The sequence below is a fragment of the Pteronotus mesoamericanus genome, unplaced genomic scaffold, assembly GCF_021234165.1.
Source record: "Pteronotus mesoamericanus isolate MK-2021 breed Mesoamerican mustached bat unplaced genomic scaffold, CSHL_Meso_final scaffold_507, whole genome shotgun sequence".
Taxonomy (NCBI): Eukaryota; Metazoa; Chordata; class Mammalia; order Chiroptera; family Mormoopidae; genus Pteronotus; species Pteronotus mesoamericanus.
In genome coordinates, this window is record NW_026555319.1 from 614,499 (window position 1) to 632,668 (window position 18,170).

The following is an 18,170-nucleotide window of genomic DNA, read 5'->3' on the forward strand; positions in this document are numbered from 1 at the left end:
TGGTCTTCCCTCAGGAAGTGGTGGAGGTGACCCGAGACAAGGTCGTGAGGGCTTGGGAGTCAAGGTCTCAGCTCCTGCCCAGTCTCTGCTGGGACTGTCTCTGGTCCTCAGGGCCTGATGGCCGCCGGCCCCGCGAGCAGACCGAGGCCGCCCGGCGTCCCTGCCCCAGGCGACCTCCAGAAACGCGACGCTAGATGGCGCTGCTGCTGCTGCTGCTGCGGACGCCGGTTCCGGCCCCTGAGTGGCCGTGGCCGCAGAACCGGCAGCGGAGCGGGGTGCGCGGGGCAGAGACGCCCGACGCCGGCCTGGCGGGTCCCCGCGGCCGGGGGGGAGCCTGCGCACGCCCCGCGCAGCCCGCCGCGGACTGGCCGCCGGCTGCCCCACGAGCCTGGGCAGGACCCTCGGACGTGGCCCCCGGCCCCCGTCTTGGCCCTCCGGCTCCGCCCCGCCCCCAGGCCCCGCTTCCTCATCTGGAAGACAGAAGTGACCGCTTTCCCCCTCCAGGCGACTGTCCAGACAGGAGGGCGGCCCCGGTGACCCCATTTTCCAGCTTCTCAGGGGCGACAGCCCCTCAGGCCCCTGCCACCTGCTCCCAGGAAGGTGTCACGGCTGCACGTCTGTCCCCGATGCTCCTGTGTGGAAGCCCCAGCCCCAATGGGAGGGCGTTAGGAGGGGGACCCTGAGGCGGCCGAGGTTTAGGTGAAGTCGCAAGCGTCCAGCCCTCCCCAGGGGGCCAGAGTCCGTCTAAGAAGAGACAGGAAGCTTGACGGAGGCCTGAGCCCCGGCCTGCAGTGTTGGTTAGGGTCCCCGAGCCAGGACCAGCGCCTCGGTTTCCCCACCTGGCCCGAGGTCACCCGCGGTGACACGCTTGGTAAACCTGACACCCACGCACATGAGGACGTGTCTGTTTGCTCACAAGGCCGAGTCAGGCTGAGGTCAGCTGGCACCTGCACCCGGCACGTGGCCTCACCTGGGGTCCCTGCCCCCTGCTGTGGCGTGAGCCCTCTGACCTCCTTCCGGGGGACCTCCCGGGGTCTGTCACCGTGGCTGCAGTGTCCCCAGGAGACCCGCAGCCTCTGCAAGTCGTGCCAGGACTGCCAGGGATAAAAACAGACTGTGGCTGAAAACCCACCATTTCACATAAAATCTCTGGGGCTTTCGACAGGGAGCCGGTGCGCGTCCCTCGTTCTGTGACGTTCCCACCGGAGACGCAGAGCCAGGACTCTGCTGTGAGGGCCTTCGGGCGGCAAAGCCGAGGGGCCGTCCCCAGGGTGGCCACCCGCGGCCTTCGGCCCCTGGTGAGCCCGAGGTCGTGAGGTCGCGGCGGTCAGGGAAGGCCCGCGGGGCCGTGCCCACCCCGGAAAGCAGAACCTTGCGCCACGGGTGCACCAGGGACGCTGGCAGGCCCTGTGGGAAGAGGGCATTGGGACCGAGTCCTGGTGCGCGGGGGGCACGCAGAACGGTGCCCGGGGGGCTCTGCCTCTGGGAGTACGCGGTCGCTCCCGATGTGGCCGCACGCTCGCACGGCACGGGACAGGAACACGCCCGCACGTCACGGGACAGGAACACGCCCGCACGACATGGGACAGGAACACGCACATACGTCAGGACAGGAACACGCTCGCACGACACGGGACAGGAACACGCTCGCACGACACGGGACAGGAACATGCTCGCACGTCACGGGACAGGAACACGCACACGGCACAGGACAGGAACACACATGCACATCATGGGACAGGAACACGCACACACGTCACATGGGACAGGAACACGCTCGCACGACACGGGACAGGAACACGCTCGCACGTCACAGGACAGGAACACGCTCGCACATCACGGGACAGGAACACGCTCGCACGTCACAGGACAGGAACACGCATGCACATCACGGGACAGGAACACGCTCGCACGACACAGGACAGGAACATGCTCGCACGTCACGGGACAGGAACACGCACATACGTCAGGACAGGAACACGCTCGCACGTCACAGGACAGGAACACGCTCGCACGACACGGGACAGGAACACGCTCGCACGTCACGGGACAGGAACACGCACGGCACGGGACAGGAACACGCTCGCACATCACGGGACAGGAACACACTCGCATGTCACGGGACAGGAACACGCTCACACGGCACAGGACAGGAACACACATGCACATCACGGGACAGGAACACGCACACACGTCACAGGACAGGAACACGCTCGCACGTCACGGGACAGGAACACGCTCACACGTCACGGGACAGGAACACGCTCGCACGTCACGGGACAGGAACACGCTCGCACGGCACAGGACAGGAACATGTGCGCACGGCACAGGACGTGGAACAGAGCGTCCACAGGTTTGTTCAGGGGCCCAGGCGGAAACTGCCGACGTCATTGCCGGCTCACCCCCAGGACCCAGCGTGGGGATCACCGACTGCCACCCTGTGCCTGCTGTCCACGTTGTCACACGAAACAGTGTTGGTGGGTAAGTTTTATAAACGCGTTTGGCTTTGACACAGCAGAAAGACCGCCACCCACGGGGACAGGCGGGCTCTCGCAGACCCGGTCCCCTGGGCGCTTCCCCAACGTGCAGGCCCCGTGCAGGCCGCTGGGGACAAGCGGGGCCGCTGGGGTGGGGCAGCAGGTCACCCTAAACGAGGGGTCTGACGGGGCGAGGCCCCTCCCTGCTCCAGGGACCGGGTGATGGGCAGGCGGATGTGGGACATGACTGGGCCTGGAGCCTGCTGCCCATTGTGGCGGCCACGCGCCAGGCCCCGCCCTGCTCCCTGGGCGCCGGACGGAGGCCCCATGAGGCGTGGGGCTCTTCCCGCCCGTCCCTCAGGCCGTGGGGGCACCCAGAGGCGGCTCCCACAGCGACTGCAAGCCCAGCGGCGGCCCTGCCCTCTGGCAGGACGCAGCCGCCCCCGTGCCTGCACCTGCGGCTCCCGTCCCCCCCCGCCCCTGTGGGGTCCGCTCCTGCTTGGGGCCCTTCCTGGACGCCCCGCAAAGCAGCGGGCACTGCCCTGCAGGTGGGGGGCCGCTGCGGACCCGCCCCTGAGCTTCCCTCTCAGCCAGCCTCACGGCGGCTGCTCCTCCTGGCTGAACCCCACGGTCGCTCCGGGCACTGAGGCCCCTCACAGCCCAGCGCCCACCCCACAGGAACAGGGGTGAGGGGTCCCCTGCCCCCCGGGTGGGCGGGAGGCTGCCGTCCTGACTTGGAGCCGGGGCAGAGGGAGCTGAGGGCGCGGCAGCTGCCCCCTGGTGTCCTGCGGGCGGCTCACTGGCCTGGTGGCCACGTCCCACACGTCCAGCTGGGGCCCCTTCCGGGGAGCCCCACCACCTGAGTGCTGGCAGGTCCGGGGCCCAGACCTGGGAGACGGCCACCTGCCGGCCCCACCTGGGGGTGCAGGGAGCTGCGCTGAGCAGCGAGGGGGCAGGGAGGTCGTTTGCCAGGAGCCGTCCCGAAGGAGACCCGCAGCTGCCCCAGCTCAGGGCTCGTCTGAGTGTTGGAGGCTGCCTCAAGCAAGGTGATGGCGAGCCGGTGGGGACCAGGGGCAGAGGCCCCCATGGGCAGGTGGACGTCCCAGGGGCCGGGGGCAGTGTGGCTGCAGTGCGGGCGGGGGCGCTGCACGAAGGCTCCAACTCCGCCGGTCCCAGCCCGTGAGCGGGGCCCTGTGACCAGTGTCTGCCGGCCGCAAGGACAACTTCTCCGGGCCCCTGCCTGGCAGGCAGAGGCAGGAAAGCAGAGGCGGGCGCTCCCGTGCCCTCGAGTCAGTGTCATCAGCCGAGAGGGGCCGTGCCCTGGCTGCCGCTCCTCCCAGGGGCTGAAGGGGCGGCTCTGCTCCGGGGCTGCAAGGCTGGGTCCCCACGGCCAGAGGCCCGCCCCCTGGGAGCTCTTGCTTTGGGTGCTGGTGGGCGGGGCACTTGTCCTGGCCCTGGTGGCCCCGGGCTGTGACCGTCGGTCCCCTCGCCGGCTGGCACCAGCTGTCAGAGTGCCAGGGCCCAGGCTGCCGTCCACAGGGAGCTCAGCAGCAGCAGCAGCACGGAGGCCGGCATCGGGCCCCAGGCCCCGGGCGGACGGGCAGCCCCGGAGCTGCAGGCGCACACCTGGTAGCCGTCCTCCGAGTGGCTCCGGTCATGCTGCCCGGGCGGGGCGGGGGCCCCAGCCTCTCCGTCCGCGCCCTCGGTGTCGGCCTGCGGGTCTCTGCAGACCAGCCAGTCCCGGGCCGTGGACTGCGGGTACCCGGATGCCACGGCCAGCTCGCCGTCCAGCACCTTCCAGTACTCCCTGCCGCGGAAGAAGTAGGCGGCGCCTGGGGACGAGAAGGAAAGCAGCTGAGCTGTGCGCGGACCGGCTGCACAGCAGGGGGATGCGGGGCTGGGCTGGGGCCACGGGCAGGCGGGACTGTCTCGCGGGGTCGGTGTCCCCGTCTCAGCCACCCAGGCCTGGGAGGCTCGGGGCGGCCGCCCTCGGCCTCTTTCCTACTGGACACGGTGGGCCCCTTGCGTGCCGGGCCCCCTCGGCGGCGTCGGGGACGTGGCTTTGAAAGCCGAGCAGAGAGGCGTGGCTGAGTGCTGTTCTGTTTTGTTTCTTCCAGTGGCTTGCGCAGCCGGACAGCCACCAAGGTGAAGTCTGCCCTTTGAGGCAGCGCTGACGCTGTGCCAGCATTTCCACGGAGCGTGATTGCCAAGGAGTGGATGCAAACAAACGAGTGAAGAGCTTGTAAGAGCTTCCAAGTGCTAGTTAAGCTCAATCACGCCATTTGATACGTCGCTTGCATTGCTTTCAAATGCATTATTAAATTTGCTGTGGTTACACTACATTCTAAGAAATTAATGGTTCTCACATACGTGTTTTTTTAATTTGTACGCTTCTCATAATTCTACAGTTTCCTTTGTAGCTTAGCGTGTCTCCTCCTCCCCCGCCACCCGGCCCAGCCCTGATCAGACGCCAGCCCCGGGGAGGGCCTCTGCGGGCCGCTCAGCGCTCCCTCGGCCTGGCTGCTTTAACGGCCAATTTTCTGAGATACACAGAAGCGAAAAAGACAATAAAATACACTAGGATGATTCAGCTGGTGATTGTGACAGCTGTTTGATAATGCGGGTTTTTCGTGACGTGGATTTTGAGTGAGTTCGATCAGCTTTCTCCTTAGCACCGGCACGCCCAGGTGCGTTTGGTTTCCCTGGAAAGGAGGCTTGAACACCTGAAGTTTCGGGGGCGGGGGGAGAGGGCTCTGAAGAGGGTTTACAGTGCAAGGGGCACGCGCGAGTGCGAGCCTTCTTTCCGTTTACGTCACGCTGCAGTCAGCGCCATGACTGTCTCTTAATAATCGGATACACTTCACATACTGTGCACCTGACTATCAAGTCTTGGGCCTGGTGTTTTATTTTTTAAAAGATTTTATTTTTAGAGAGAGGGAACACGAGGGAGAAAGAGAAGGCGAGAAACGTTGGTTAGTGAGAGAGACACGGATCGGTTGCCTCTTGTATGTGCCCCGACCAGGGCCTGACCCTGCAGCGCAGGCCTGCGCCGTGACCGGGAATCAAACCCGCGGCTCTTCACTGTGCGGGACTCCGCCCAGCCCACTGAGCCACGCCCATCAGGGCAGGCCCCGCGCTGAAGAGGGTTGCACTGGCTCTGGCTGGTAGCTCAGGGCTCAGGCGGTGAGAACGTCGTCCGGCCGCACGGAGGCCGCGGGTCCGGCCCCGCATGTCGGGGCCCGGGCGAGGACCAGCCGCTGACACACGAGTCAGCGGGACAACAAACCAACGTTTCTCTCTCTGACTCTCTCTTCTTCTTTCTCTAAAATGACTAAATTACTTTAAAAGATAACTTGTAAAAATAAATAACACAGAGAAGATTTGCCTTTTTTTTTTTTTAAAGAGCCACGTAGGAGAAGCTTCCATCCCCTTGGAGCTGCCTCTGTGGGGGTGGCGGCCACTCCGTGCTGCCGGGTCGGGGGGCGACGAGGGGACAGGGCGCGGCGCCGGAGCGAGGGGACCCCGAAGGGCCAGCAGCACGGGTGCCCAGTGCACCCCCTGGCTCAGGGCAGCTCCCAGCACCCGCCACGCCCGCCCGCGGTGGGGGGGCCGCGGCCGCCCTGGGCCCCGCCGGCTCACCGTCAGACCAGTGCATGGCGTCGTCCAGTGAGCTGGGGACGCCCCTCCACGGGGGGCTCCGGGCCGGGTGGCCAGGGTCCATGCGCCGGGTGTGCTCATCGTAGCGCCAGTACAGCTGGTCCTTAAAGAAATAAGTCTTGTCATTGTGGGCCCAGGAGAAGGCGGCGTCGACGCCGCCCGGTGGGAGGCCGAAGTCGGAGACGGGCCGAGGGAATCCTTCCTCTACGTTAGTGTCCTTAAACACCCAGTATCTGTCTCCTGGGGAGAGAAAGAGCCGGCAGGCGCTCAGCCCACCTGCACGCGGGGGCTCCAGCCTGCGCCTCCCCCCCGCCCCGCCCCATGTGATCCTGCTGCCCACCCCTCAGCGCCCACCTGTCCCCGCGAGCATTCACTGAGCACCTACTATGGGCCCGGCACCTGCCCCGTGCCTGACGCCTGACACCTGCCCCGTGCCTGACACCTGCCCCGCGCCTGACGCCTGCCCCACGCCTGACGCCTGCCCCGCGCCTGACGCCTGCCCCGCGCCTGACGCCTGACACCTGCCCCACGCCTGACACCTGCCCCACGCCTGACGCCTGCCCCGCGCCTGACACCTGCCCCACGCCTGACACCTGCCCTGTGCCTGACGCCTGCCCTGTGCCTGACGCCTGACACCTGCCCCATGCCTGACACCTGCCCCACGCCTGACACCTGCCCTGTGCCTGACACCTGCCCCACGCCTGACACCTGCCCTGTGCCTGACGCCTGCCTGCCCTGTGCCTGACGCCTGACACCTGCCCCGTGCCTGACACCTGCCCCACGCCTGACACCTGCCCTGTGCCTGACGCCTGCCTGCCCCGTGCCTGACGCCTGACACCTGCCCCGTGCCTGACGCCTGCCCCACGCCTGACACCTGCCCCACGCCTGACACCTGCCCCACGCCTGACACCTGCCCTGCGCCTGACACCTGCCCCGCGCCTGACACTTGTTCTGCTCCTGGCAGGGGGTCCTTCCACGTGGGGCCGCCTGAGCACCCAGGTTCTGAGAAGGCAGCCACTCTGCAGACTTGGGAAGGTCGGGGCCCACAAGATGCCCCTTCTCTGTCCTGCCCGATCCCCCTCTGAGAGGCGGGAGCTGGGAGCCTGTCTGTGGCAAAGACGAGAGGCTCTAGCCCGGCGTGTGTGCGCCCCTGTCGGACTCCACGCACAGGCAGAGAGCCCAGACGTCACCCACAACTTCGGATGCATATGCCGAACTTTCAGAAAATGGTTTTAAGAGGCTTTGGGGTGCATCTTTGACTCTGCTCCCGAAACACCGTGACGCTGCTCTGCCAGCGCCGCGTGGGGCCGTGAGAGTTCAGGCCCGCGCGGCGGCGCGCCCGCCCTCCGCTCAGCAGAAATCAACCTGGTCATTCAGCAAAAAAGACGCAGCGAAGCGTTTAGAAATCCTTTGCGAGACAAAGAGCAGAAACAGGCGTTTCACTGAAGGTCTTCAAATGGCCGCTCATCACACAGGAAGACGCTCAGTGTCGCTAACCATCCGGGAAATGTCACCAAAGCCACCGTCAGACACCCCTCACACCCTCGCGATGGTCACTCCGAAGCCCCCGCAAACGACCAGTGCTGGTGCGGACGTGGGGCAGCTGGGCGGCGGAGGGCGGCCTCTGAAAGGGCGTGGGGGGTCCTCGCTCGGCCGCAGGCAGAATCACACGCAGAATTACCGGGGGCTCGAACGCCGTGCCGCGTCGAGGCCCGGCACTGAGAGCAGGGACACGAAGTGAGAGATGCACACGCGTGTTCACAGCAGCATCGTCCCAACGGCTGACGAGTGGATGCAGCCCAAGGGCCCGTCGGTGGGTGAAGCGCACACACGGTGAGGTCTGCCCACACCGTGGAAGGAGGTAGGTCCTTAGAGGAAGCGGACCCTGACGCCCGCTGCCCAGCGGAGGGCCCTGAGGACATGTGATCAGTGACGTCAGCCAGACCCACAAGGAAACACAGTGCCCGAGCCCACTCGGGTCGGGGACCCAGGCACGTCAGAGCCGCGGAGACGGAGAGCCGGCGGCGGGCGCCGGGGCCGGGGCCGGGGTTCAGCGGGGACGGTGTCCCCTGGGACCATGGTGACGGATGCACAACAGCGTGACCGTGCCGACGCCCCGGAGCTGTGCCCTTCCCCGCGGGTAGGATGGTGAATTTCATGTTCTGTGTTTTTAGTCACATTTAAGAACATTTTCAAAAAATCCTTTGCAGGAGACCAGCAGCAGCTGGACCGCCTGCGCCCCGGGGAGGGGCACAGACATGGCGGCCCCACACAGGCACTGGGGTGGCCAGGGAGGCGGGCGGGGCGCGCGGCCCTGAGGGGCAGCCGAGCAAAAGCACAGGCCCGACGGGCAAAGCCGGAGCTGCGGGTTCCAGCGTGGGGTCTGCGGCCTCCACGCGTCGGAGAGCAGGCCGCGTCCAGGAGACGCCCCCGTGCAGGCTCGCCGCGGTGGCCGGGGCCCGCACTGAGGCTGGGCGGGGGGACCGCAGGGTGCGGGCGGGCGTCGGGCCCTGCAGCAGGGTGGCTTCACTCCGGGGTGTTCCAGCCCCGAGCTGGGGCTGGTCTGTCTGGAGGAGTGGACGCCCCGTCCTCCCGCCTCCGCGTGTGTGCAGTCGGGAGCGGAGGGCTCTGCCCCGGGCTTGCCCCGTCCCCGACACCCCTGGGGGCGCCACGGGGGCAGCCCCGCTTTCCCCTCAGCCGCTCGCCTCCGTGCCGCCCGCCGGGAGTCGCTGTTTAACCCGAAGCTGCCCTGCCCGGGAGCCAGCCTCGCACGGCAGGCCCCAGCGTGGGTGGGTGGGGCGGTGATGTCCCCTCTGGTGGCCCCGTCACCCTGGACCGACACCCAGACCTGGACAGAGCCCAGCTCCTTCGCACCTTGTGGCCGCCCTGGCGCCCGCGCCCCACACCTGGCTCCAGCCTCACTGACCTCTTTGGGCTCGGCCAGAACTTTCCTGCCCCAGGACCTTTGCACGGCCGCTCCCGCTGCCTGGGATGTGTTCTCGCGGGTCCACTGGAATTAACTGCCTCAGCTCTTCTGGTGCTAACCGTGTGCTCCCTGCCCCCCGCATGAGGGTGGGGACCCTGTGCCCCGGCCCCCGTGACCTGCAGAGCCCCACGGTGCAGGGCCCAGGTAGGTGCTCAGCAAACGCGCTGGTCGGTGCCCAAGCGCATGGGCGGCTCCCAGCGGCGCTGGAGCAAAGCACAGGGCGGCCCCGGGCAAAGGCAGGTGCGGGGCGGGGAGCAGCCAGGCGGGGCGCCCACCTTTGAAGAAGACGATCTTGTGGTCAGTGGTGCGCTCGTACACGGCGTCCACGCTGTCCAGGTGCAGCGGCAAGCCCCGCCAGAAGCGGTGCACCTGCGCCGGCTGCAGCGACACCAGGTGCCGGTCCCGGGTCAGCCGCCAGAAGTACTTGCCTGCGGGGACAGCGGCGGGGCTGCAGGGGGCGCAGGCCCGGGCCCAGGCCCCTCGCCCCGACGCCGGACCCTGCGCCCCGACACAGCGGGGTTACCTTTGAAGAAGAATGCCTCGCCGCGGATCTGGGCGACCGCGTCAAAGTGGGTGGTGCACCTGTGGGGCACGTCCTTCCTGGGCCTGGGGACAGAGGAGCTGGTGGGCCGCACGGCCCCACCCTGAGCCACCGCGGGAGCGTCGCAGGGAGCCCACACCGCGCCTGCCGCTCCGGGACGCAGAGGCGTTGCGTCGAGACAGAAAAGCAGATTAAAACAGGTCCCCGTCCGTCGGCCGGGACGGGACCGGGGTGAGTGGAGCACCGGGGACCCCTGCATGGACGGGCGCCAGCGGCCTCCGGGGCCAACCGGCCACTGCCCGCTGATGCGCGGACCATCGCGCCGGCGGCCCCGCCGCGGGTCCGTGGCTCTGCCCGAGGGAGGGCTCAGGGCCACGCGGCGGCGGCGGTGACGAGCCAGGACCTGTGGTGCCCACCTGACGCAGGGCTCGGCACACGGCAGGGCACAGGCCCGGGGCGCGGCAGGCGCTCTCAGGGACCCCGTCTCCCCACGGGGGTGGGGGGCTGGGCGGGGTGGGGGCCGGGCCGCGAGGCGGACCCCCTGCAGGTGCCCCCGGGGCCTTCAGGACTGAGCACCGTTGGGCCCAGGAACGTATTCGACAAGTGAAACAAAAGCGGTGCTGGAGCCACCCCCCGCCCCCCGCCCCGAGCTCGCGGGAACCCGGGCCGCCCCCAGCGGAGCCAGGAGAGCTCCAAACCGGTTTCAAAACAAAAGTGAAACCAAATAAAAGCAAACAGGCCTACATATCTGCATTTGTGCTTCTCGTGCTGTGCGGACATGCAGGTGGCCGGAGGCGGGCGTGGTGGGGGGGCCTCCGGGGCTCAGCCTGGGAGGCAGGCGGCTTGCGCCCGGCCTCCGTCCAGCCCAGCTCCCCGACGCTCCCCGGGACACAGCCTCTCGGACTCCGGGCCCACGCACAGGCCACGTGTGCGTGCGCGAGGCCCGCTGACCGCACCGAGCCGCCACCAGCGACGGGCCCCCTGCACTGCGGAGCAGGGGCCAGCCACCCCCGCCCTACACCGTGTGCCCTGCCCCAATCCCCAACCCAGAGAACCCCAAGCCTTTGAAACGGTGGTGTGACGCGACAGGGCAGGTGCTCGTCACGCACCCGTGAGTGACGAGGACAGAGGCTGAGAGGACATCACACGTGAAACTCAACACCTCTGCACGCCCGGGCTTGGGGGGCAGGTGTGCCCCCCACTGTCTGGGGGGTGTGGGGGGGAGCCTTGCTCAGGGCTTGGCGCGCAGAGCTGAGCTCCCTCAGAAGCGCCCGGAGCTTGGGACACCGAGCCGCTGCTGGGGACAGGGCTGCCACAGGGGAGACGGGCCCACGCTTACGGGGTGCTGGACCGGTTGTCGGGGGGCTCCGGCAGGAGGGGAGGCTCCTCGGGTCCTGCGCTGTCTGGCGGCGCCGTGGGGGACACGGACTCCCGCACACCTGTGCAGACAGGGAGGCTGCACGGAGCCCGGCTCGCCTGCCCCTCAAACCCCAGGGGGACCCAGGCAGCTGGCGGACGGGCCTGTGGTGCCCCGGGCACCTCACCCCACCCCCGCCCCCGCAACGCCAGTGCCGGGCGCTGACCCCGAATTGCCAACCGGCGTTCAGGCGGAAGCCTGTATGGGTGCCCCCGCCCGGCAGCACGGTCCCTAACGGCCAGAGGCGGGGACGCGCCCGGCGCCCGTCGGCAGGAGAGCGGGGAGAGGTGGCCATTCTGCCCACAAGGGACGAGGACCTGGTGCCCGCGAGGACGTGGTCGGAGCTCAGAAACAGGCCGCTCCCCAGAAGGAGCTGGCAGGAAGCTCCACGCGCCATCTGGCCCCCAACGCCCCGAACAGGCAAAGCCACGCAGATGGATGGAGGCAGAGGGTGGCGGCCGGCGCTGAGGTGGCAGCGCAGCGGCTGCCGGTGGGGACAGGCGGTGACGTCCTGGGACGACACAGAGGCGGGGGCCACACAGCACTCTGTGTATTAAAGTTGTCAAGTTGTGCACTTTAAAGTGGTACATTTTGCTACAGCGATGTGATCCCGACACCGAAGAGCGGCGGGTGCGGGGGAGACTGTGAGGGCGGGGAGGCCTGGAGGGCGACCTCGGAAGGCGCAGGGGGTGGGCAGGGATTTCGCCGTGGCCTCGCGGTCCCGCGCGGGCCTCCTCCTGCTGTATTTCCTGTGTTCCCCAGCAGAGGGCGCCCCTCCACGGGCTCCGGGCCAGGGCTGCCCATCGGCCCCTCCCTGCGGGTCTCGCGGCCTTAGCTTTCCCCGCAGGGACAGCAGCTCCCAGCTTACAGGTGGGAACAACCCGACGTCTGACACCTCAGTGCTGTGCCCGGGGCCTGGCGCCGTCCTGCTGGCCGTGGCAGCGGGGACCACCCGCGCTCGGAGGCCCCGGGCCGGGTCTGGGACCTCTGGCGACAGCACCGTTCGTTTACTCCGCACAGGTGCTCGCTGGATGCCGAGCGTGGGGTGGACAGACCGGAGAGCCCCTCTGTGGCTGGGGGCGCCCGGCTCCCCCCGTCCTGGGCCGCCCGGAGCGGGGCACTCACCGTACAGCTGCCAGACGCGCACGCGGTCGGCGTAGGGGAGCCCGTAGTGCAGAGGGTCGCCCACGGGGCCCCGGTAGTAGGGCTGCATGATGGAGCGAGGGGCCGCCGCGTGGCTCAGCCCGATGGCGTGGCCGAACTCGTGCACGGCCACCGCGAACAGGTCCATGCCCTGGGCGTCTGGGGATGGGGGAGCCGTGAGCCGGGGCGGGCCCTGACGGGGCCTCTCGGGCCGGTCTGGGGCCCAGCGGCAGCCCTGCGGGGGGACGGCGGCTCCACGCGCCGTTCACGGAGGGCAGCTGCCTTTCCGGGACAGAGGACACAGGGAGCCGCGTCCTGCCGTCCCCGGCCTGATGGCCCAAGGTGGGCCTGGGGGGCAGGGTCGCTGCCGAGACAGCCGGCGGGGCCCCTGGGGCCTGGACATCTAAGGAGGACCCGGCGGCTTCTCGGTCTTCAAGGGGTTCGGCGTGGCCCCCCCCGCAACACCCTGGGGTCTGTCGGGGCCCGGGCCACACAGGGTCCCCAGGGCTCGGCCTGGACGCACCTGAGGACCGGAAGGTCCAGGCCTCGTCGGCGTCGAAGTGGGCGTCCCCTGCAGTGTGGTGGTCGCCCGGGAAGAAGGCGTGGGCCACCGTGCCCCCGGGGCCGTCGAAGGGGTAGCGGTCGTTGTGGTCGGCCTGGGAGAAGTCCACCTGGATGTCGGCGGCGCTGCCGGCCACCTCGTGGAAGTCCAGGGGCGCGATGTCACTCCAGACCTTGAGGGCGTAGTGCATGAGCGCTCGCACGGTGTCGCGGCCCAGGGGCGAGTCCCGCGGGAACGTGCGGACCCTAGGGCAGGCGGGGCCAGAGCCGGGGATCGGGTCACCGGGAGAGGCCAGGCGCCCCCACCCCAGGCGGCAGCCTGCGCCCTGGAACGCCCCCTGCGGGGCCGGGGGTCGGGACCTGCGGAGACGGAGGGCTCTGCAGTGGGATATGAGGGGAGGCCGCCCTGGACTTGCGGGGAACCCCAAATCCACAGAGCGAAAGAGGAGGACACACACACAGAGGCCACCCGAGGGTGCAGGGACGGGGCTGGGGCGGACTCTCCCTCGGAGCCCAGGAGGAGCCAGCCCCGCGGCCGGGGGCCTCGGGCGTCCGCCTCCCGAGCCGAGAGGACAGGCCCGTGGACTGACGGCCCGGTGTGCGTGTGTCTCAGCAGCCGCCCCGGATGCTGAGCCCGGGACAGGCGGGGGCCTCCACCCACCTCCACGACAGGTTCCTCTTGTTCCACTTGGCCGGGGCTGGAGCCTGGCGCCGCCTGCGAGCGGGGGCCGCGGCCGGGAGGTCCGGCAGGGAGCAGCGTGGGGTCTTCATCAGCGCCAGGGTGGCCTCGTCTGCAGGGGTGGGCGGGGCTCAGGGGCCAGGCCCAGCGCACCCCCAGCCAAGGCCCAGCCGCCCTGAGGGCTGGCCGCAGCTACCGCGCCCGCTCCGGGGGCACGGGGTCACTCTAGGCGTCTACCTTGGGGCAGGGCTGTGAACAGCCACAGGGCCCCACGGGGACCCGCGTAGCGACCTTTCCCTGCACTTCGTGTGCCGCACACGCGTCCCCTCCAGAGGCCTGGGACAGACCCGAGGGGGTCTTTGCATGATTGGAGTTCACTGCCAGCGTGTAAAAAGTGGGGCGCTCACTAAAGTCCCCAGATTTCCGGTTCCCCTGGGAAAGCTGGGCGTTTGGGCAGCACCGGCCGGCACCCCACAGGGCAGGGGCGGGCCAGGCCCCGGGCGGCTGCCTGGCTGCGCAGCTTGGGGTGTGAGTCCCGGCCGCGCGGTGCGGGGAGGGGTCTGGGTCTGGGTGTGGCTGCGCCCACGGCCGGGGGCGTCGAGGATGACTCCGGAGGGGCTCCCCGGTGTGGGGCCCCTCGGTCCTGCCCTGACCCCCCACAGGAGCTGGGGGCGTCAGCCCGGGACGGAGGGGGGCTGCGGAGAGGCCGGGGCGGTCGGGCTGCGGGACTGACCCAGGACGCCGGTGGCCTCCAGGCCGGCGAAGCGCTGCATGGCGCCAATGGCCTTGGACAGCTCCTCCTGCGGCCGCAGCTGCCCCGGGGCGGCGTCCGCTGGGGGCAGGTAGCCGAACCTGCTCAGCCACTCCTGGGGCAGAGAGCGGCGTGAGGGGAGGGGGTCTCGGCCGCGCCCCGCCCAGCCCCCCTCCGCCCCCGAGACACCGCTGGCCCCGTCCTGAGGTGGCGTCAGGGCCCAAGGCCTGAACCCCGCGCTGAGAAGCGCAGCGGGCCGAGACCCCGGTTGGAGGAGTCAGGTCGCGGGCGGGCCAAGGGTGCCCGGGAAGAGCCCAGACTCCGGGGCCGGGTTCATGTTGCGCCCGGCACCGCCTTGCCGTGCGAGGGAGGCAAGTCCCCCCACCCCTCTGGGCTGCCCTCGTCTGCGGACGAGGGAGGGAGACGAGGACACCGCGAGACACCCCAGGAGAGTCCCCCGCCCCCAGGGGTCTGCCTGTGAGCTGGGGGCCGCCCTCTCCCGGCTCCGAGGGGCTCACGGATGAGGAGCGCCGGGCCGGGCGGCCGGGAGGCCGGGAGGCCGGGAACGCTCAGCTGTTTTGCGACGTTCGCTGACCTTGGAAAGCAGGCACGAGCTGCCGGCCTGAGGGTCGGCCTGCAGATCGCGGGGTGGGGGCCGAGCTCAGCGCAGGAGCCGCTCCCGGGTCAGCCGCCCCCGGCGCCCGCTGGCCTGGCAGCCCCGCAGCTCACAGTGCGTCGGTGCGAGGCTGAGGACGGGGCCACATCTAGGGGATCGGCGGGGGGGGGGCCTCACACCTACCCGCAGGCCGGGCTCGGAGGTCTGCACCCTCAGCCTCAAACATCCCACCCGACCCATGCGGCCCCCCTCTCCTCACCCCCAGCTCCTCCCAGGACCCCGAGGCCTCGGCAGGGCCGGTGGGCTTCCGCGCAGAGTGGGGGTGTGGGGACAGCTCCCTAGCTCCCCGGGGAGACCCCAAGGCTACCAGCAGGATGAGCCCCCCCGGCAGGTCTTGGGGGACGCAGGGGGACACAGGGACAGCCCCCGCCACCAAGAAGCCCCCGCCGAGCCCGGGAGGGGGCAGCTGGCACAGCCCCTTACTTGCCAGCTCACCCCGGCCTCGGAGGGCGCAGGCAAACTGCCCAGCAACTGGGGCTTAATTTTTTTCCTGGTCGCTGACACATCGTGAAGCATTGGAGGAAGCTGGGGGTGGCACGCGGGTGGGGGTGTTAACCGTGGGGAGAGCGGGTCCCAGGCGAGAGCCTGTCCTGCAGGCTGCGGTCCCTGCAGGGGGACCAAAACCTCCGGCCCCCGCAGCCAGGGCAGCCCCGCCCCCACCACCCAGGGGCCCACGGGGCGCACCAGCACCCACGGGCTCCCGCGTCTCCAGGGCAACAGGCTGCACGGGAGGGCGATGCTGAACCTTCCAGAAGGCGGGGAGGGGGCGGGGCCGCGGCAGGGGGAGGGGTTGGAGGATCCGAAACCACAGCGGCCCCGCCCCCGACCCCGGGACAAGCCGGGCAGGCAGCCGAGGGGGCGCCCCGCAAGGACCGGCGGCCGAGCGGACGCGCAGGCCGGGGACGGAGGCCCGGGGGGACGCTCGCCCCCCGCAGGCGCAGGCCTGCTGCTCTCCTGCCCCCGGTTCACGTTTCTCGCCCGGGGGCACCACGTGTGGCCACGCGCGGGGCCAACAGACGAACCGCGAGCCCCGCGCGCCCTCCGGGCTTTTATCCGTTTCTGGAGGTGCAGCCACCGCCGGGGCCGCGCTTACCGACCCACCACTGGGCCCGCAGGTCGCGGGTCGCAGGTCGCGGGTCGCCGGCCGCCCACCCCCCGTTTGTCCCGCAGCCCCTGGGTCCTCGGCGAGGGCGCCGCGCTGTGACGCCAGGATGCGGGTCAGCACGAAGGCGTCACGCGCCCTCCCCACGGCGCTGCCACTCGGTCCCCACTGACAGGGGGGGACGGGCAGGCACGCGGGCGGACACTCGCCGCCCCTGTCCTCCCCCCACACCCTCCTGGCCGCTGGTGCGGGGGGGGGGGGGCGCGTGCCGGGCTGGCGGCGGCCGGGGGCCTCGGGGACAGACGGATGGACGGTCAGCCCCCAGCCACAGTTCATCTCTAAGGGGACCAGCCTGGTGGTACCTGCCGCGCGGGGCACGGGCCGGCCCAGAGGGTGGGGTCGAGGGCAGCCCCTCCGCCAGCCGCAGACCAGACGCAGCGCAGCGAGGTGGGGGCGGAGCGTCGAGCCCCCCTGATCACAGCGACCCCTGAGCACGGCCACACCTGCTCCGTGCCCCCGTCGCCCCCTGCACCTCGTGGGGCGCTGCCTCCTCCCTTACGGCTGCGGAAACTGAGGCCGTGATCGCTGACGCCGGTGCTCGGCGCCGGGAGACCCCCGGCAGTCCATCCACGCACCCACCCCAAGTGCAGGCCGTGCCCTGAGCTGCGGCGGCCGCCCAGACCCGCAGAGCCCGCCCAGCTGGCACTCTGGGAGCACAGTCTCGGGGACCGCGACCAACACGCTGGGCGATTGCGTCACGACCGGTAAACAGGCAGAGGGATCCTGAAGCCTCACCGAGGTCGGACACCTTCCGTTCACCAACCTGCCCCAGGGAAAGCTGTGCGGGGACGGGGAGGGGCGGGGGCGCCCGTGGCTCGTGCTGGGCTCATGGCAGGCGCTCGGTGGAGGCCGCTGAGTTAGTGCTCGGGGCTCTGCCAGCCCCACGGTAAGAGGAGGAAACCGGGGCACAGCGAGGGTGGCTAGCACACGTGTCCGCGGCCGCAGGCTGAGGCGGCCGGCAGCGGGGAAAGCGAGGGCTCCCCAGCCAGCACTCGGGGGCGCGCCCTGGGGCAGACCCGAGGGTGCTCGGGAGGGGCCTGCAGGCCGGCGCCTGCCTGCGTCGGCCGGCGCCGTCCCCTGCCTCCGACAGCCGGGCGGTGCTGGGGCGCAGCCAGGGGCGGTCAGCTAACGGGCACCCGCCGCGTCCTGCTGGCTGCCCAGGGCGCTGCGGACAGTGAGAGGAGAATCCAGAAGCGCGAGCACCTCTCCAGGGCCCTGCAGAGAACACGGCTGCGCCGCGGGCCCTCTCTGCCCTCCGCGTCCCGCGTCCCCGCGTCCGGCAGCTGCTGCCATGAGCCTTTCAGGGCGCCGCCCGGTTGGCACCTCACACCCTGTCCTCATGGACCCATTGCCCAGATGAGCGGACCGAGGCTGGCGCTTTGCCGGGTTGCAGGCCGGTGAGCAGCAGCCACACCGCAAGGGGGCCGGGCCCTGCCCCGCGCAGCACCCACAGGCGGCCAGCACGGCCCTCCCAGCCGCCCGGCTCCCACACCGAAGCCACAAAGGCTCCTCAGTCAGTCTCTCCCCGCTGGCGGCCAGCCAGAGCCCAGAGACTGAATTTACTTGGTGACGACGTGGCCGGGGGTGGGCGGGGCTTGCGGAGCGGGCTGGGGTGGGGACCCTTCGGAGGCACCCGTTTACACTCATGCTCCCCTGGAAGGGGAGGCCTTGCCGCCCAGGGCGCTCTCTCCCTGTGCACCCCTCCCACCCCCCGGCTCCCGGCTGAGGGCAGGCGGCCAGCTTCACTGCGGAGGCCGCGAGGGACGCGCCTGGCCCCCCGCCCGGTCTATGACGCGATCCTGAGCCCTCGTGGGGCCCGCAGCCCCCCTGGGCGCTGGGACCAGGGACCCCAGGCTGAGGCCAGGGTGAGGAGGTGACGGTCGCCCCTGCCGCCCCTGCCCCAGAGCCGGCCGCAGGAGGGGGACGGGGAGCTCCCAGCGCCGGCGGGCCCCCACCCGCCAGGATCGCCCCTGCCCCGGTCGGCCCCCCGGAGCCGCCTGCCTGGCCACTCACACGCCATCTGTCTCAGCCACGAGCCCGGCACGCGCGGGCGCAGGCAGGTGCGCTGCCGGCGACGAGAGCGGAGGCCTGCTGGGCGCGGAAACCTCCGAGGGCACATT

General features: G+C 70.1%; 1 protein-coding gene across 1 annotated transcript; it reads right to left on the reverse strand.

The window, feature by feature from the left end:
* Positions 1 to 3,983: 3,983 nt before the first annotated feature.
* Positions 3,984 to 14,249, reverse strand: MMP17 (matrix metallopeptidase 17). Its single transcript, XM_054593912.1, has 9 exons — positions 14,195 to 14,249; positions 13,444 to 13,573; positions 12,745 to 13,028; positions 12,204 to 12,380; positions 11,001 to 11,100; positions 9,644 to 9,726; positions 9,396 to 9,548; positions 6,117 to 6,374; positions 3,984 to 4,309 (listed from the first exon to the last, which is right to left on the reverse strand). The coding sequence occupies exons 1-9, from the start codon at positions 14,232 to 14,234 to the stop codon at positions 3,984 to 3,986; spliced, it is 1,551 nt and encodes a 516-aa protein (XP_054449887.1). The 5' UTR covers positions 14,235 to 14,249.
* Positions 14,250 to 18,170: the final 3,921 nt, after the last annotated feature.

Bases quoted from the DNA above. Each gene is read 5' to 3' on its own strand.
- MMP17 (XM_054593912.1), bottom strand. From the start codon at position 14,234: ATGCAGCGCTTCGCCGGCCTGGAGGCCACCGGCGTCCTGG. The intron at 13,029-13,443 runs GTGGGTGGAGGC...CGCCTGCCCTAG, and splicing joins AAGAGGAACCTGTCGTGGAG to GGTCCGCACGTTCCCGCGGG. The intron at 6,375-9,395 runs GTGGGCGCCCCG...TTCTCTCCCCAG, and splicing joins CAAGATCGTCTTCTTCAAAG to GAGACAGATACTGGGTGTTT.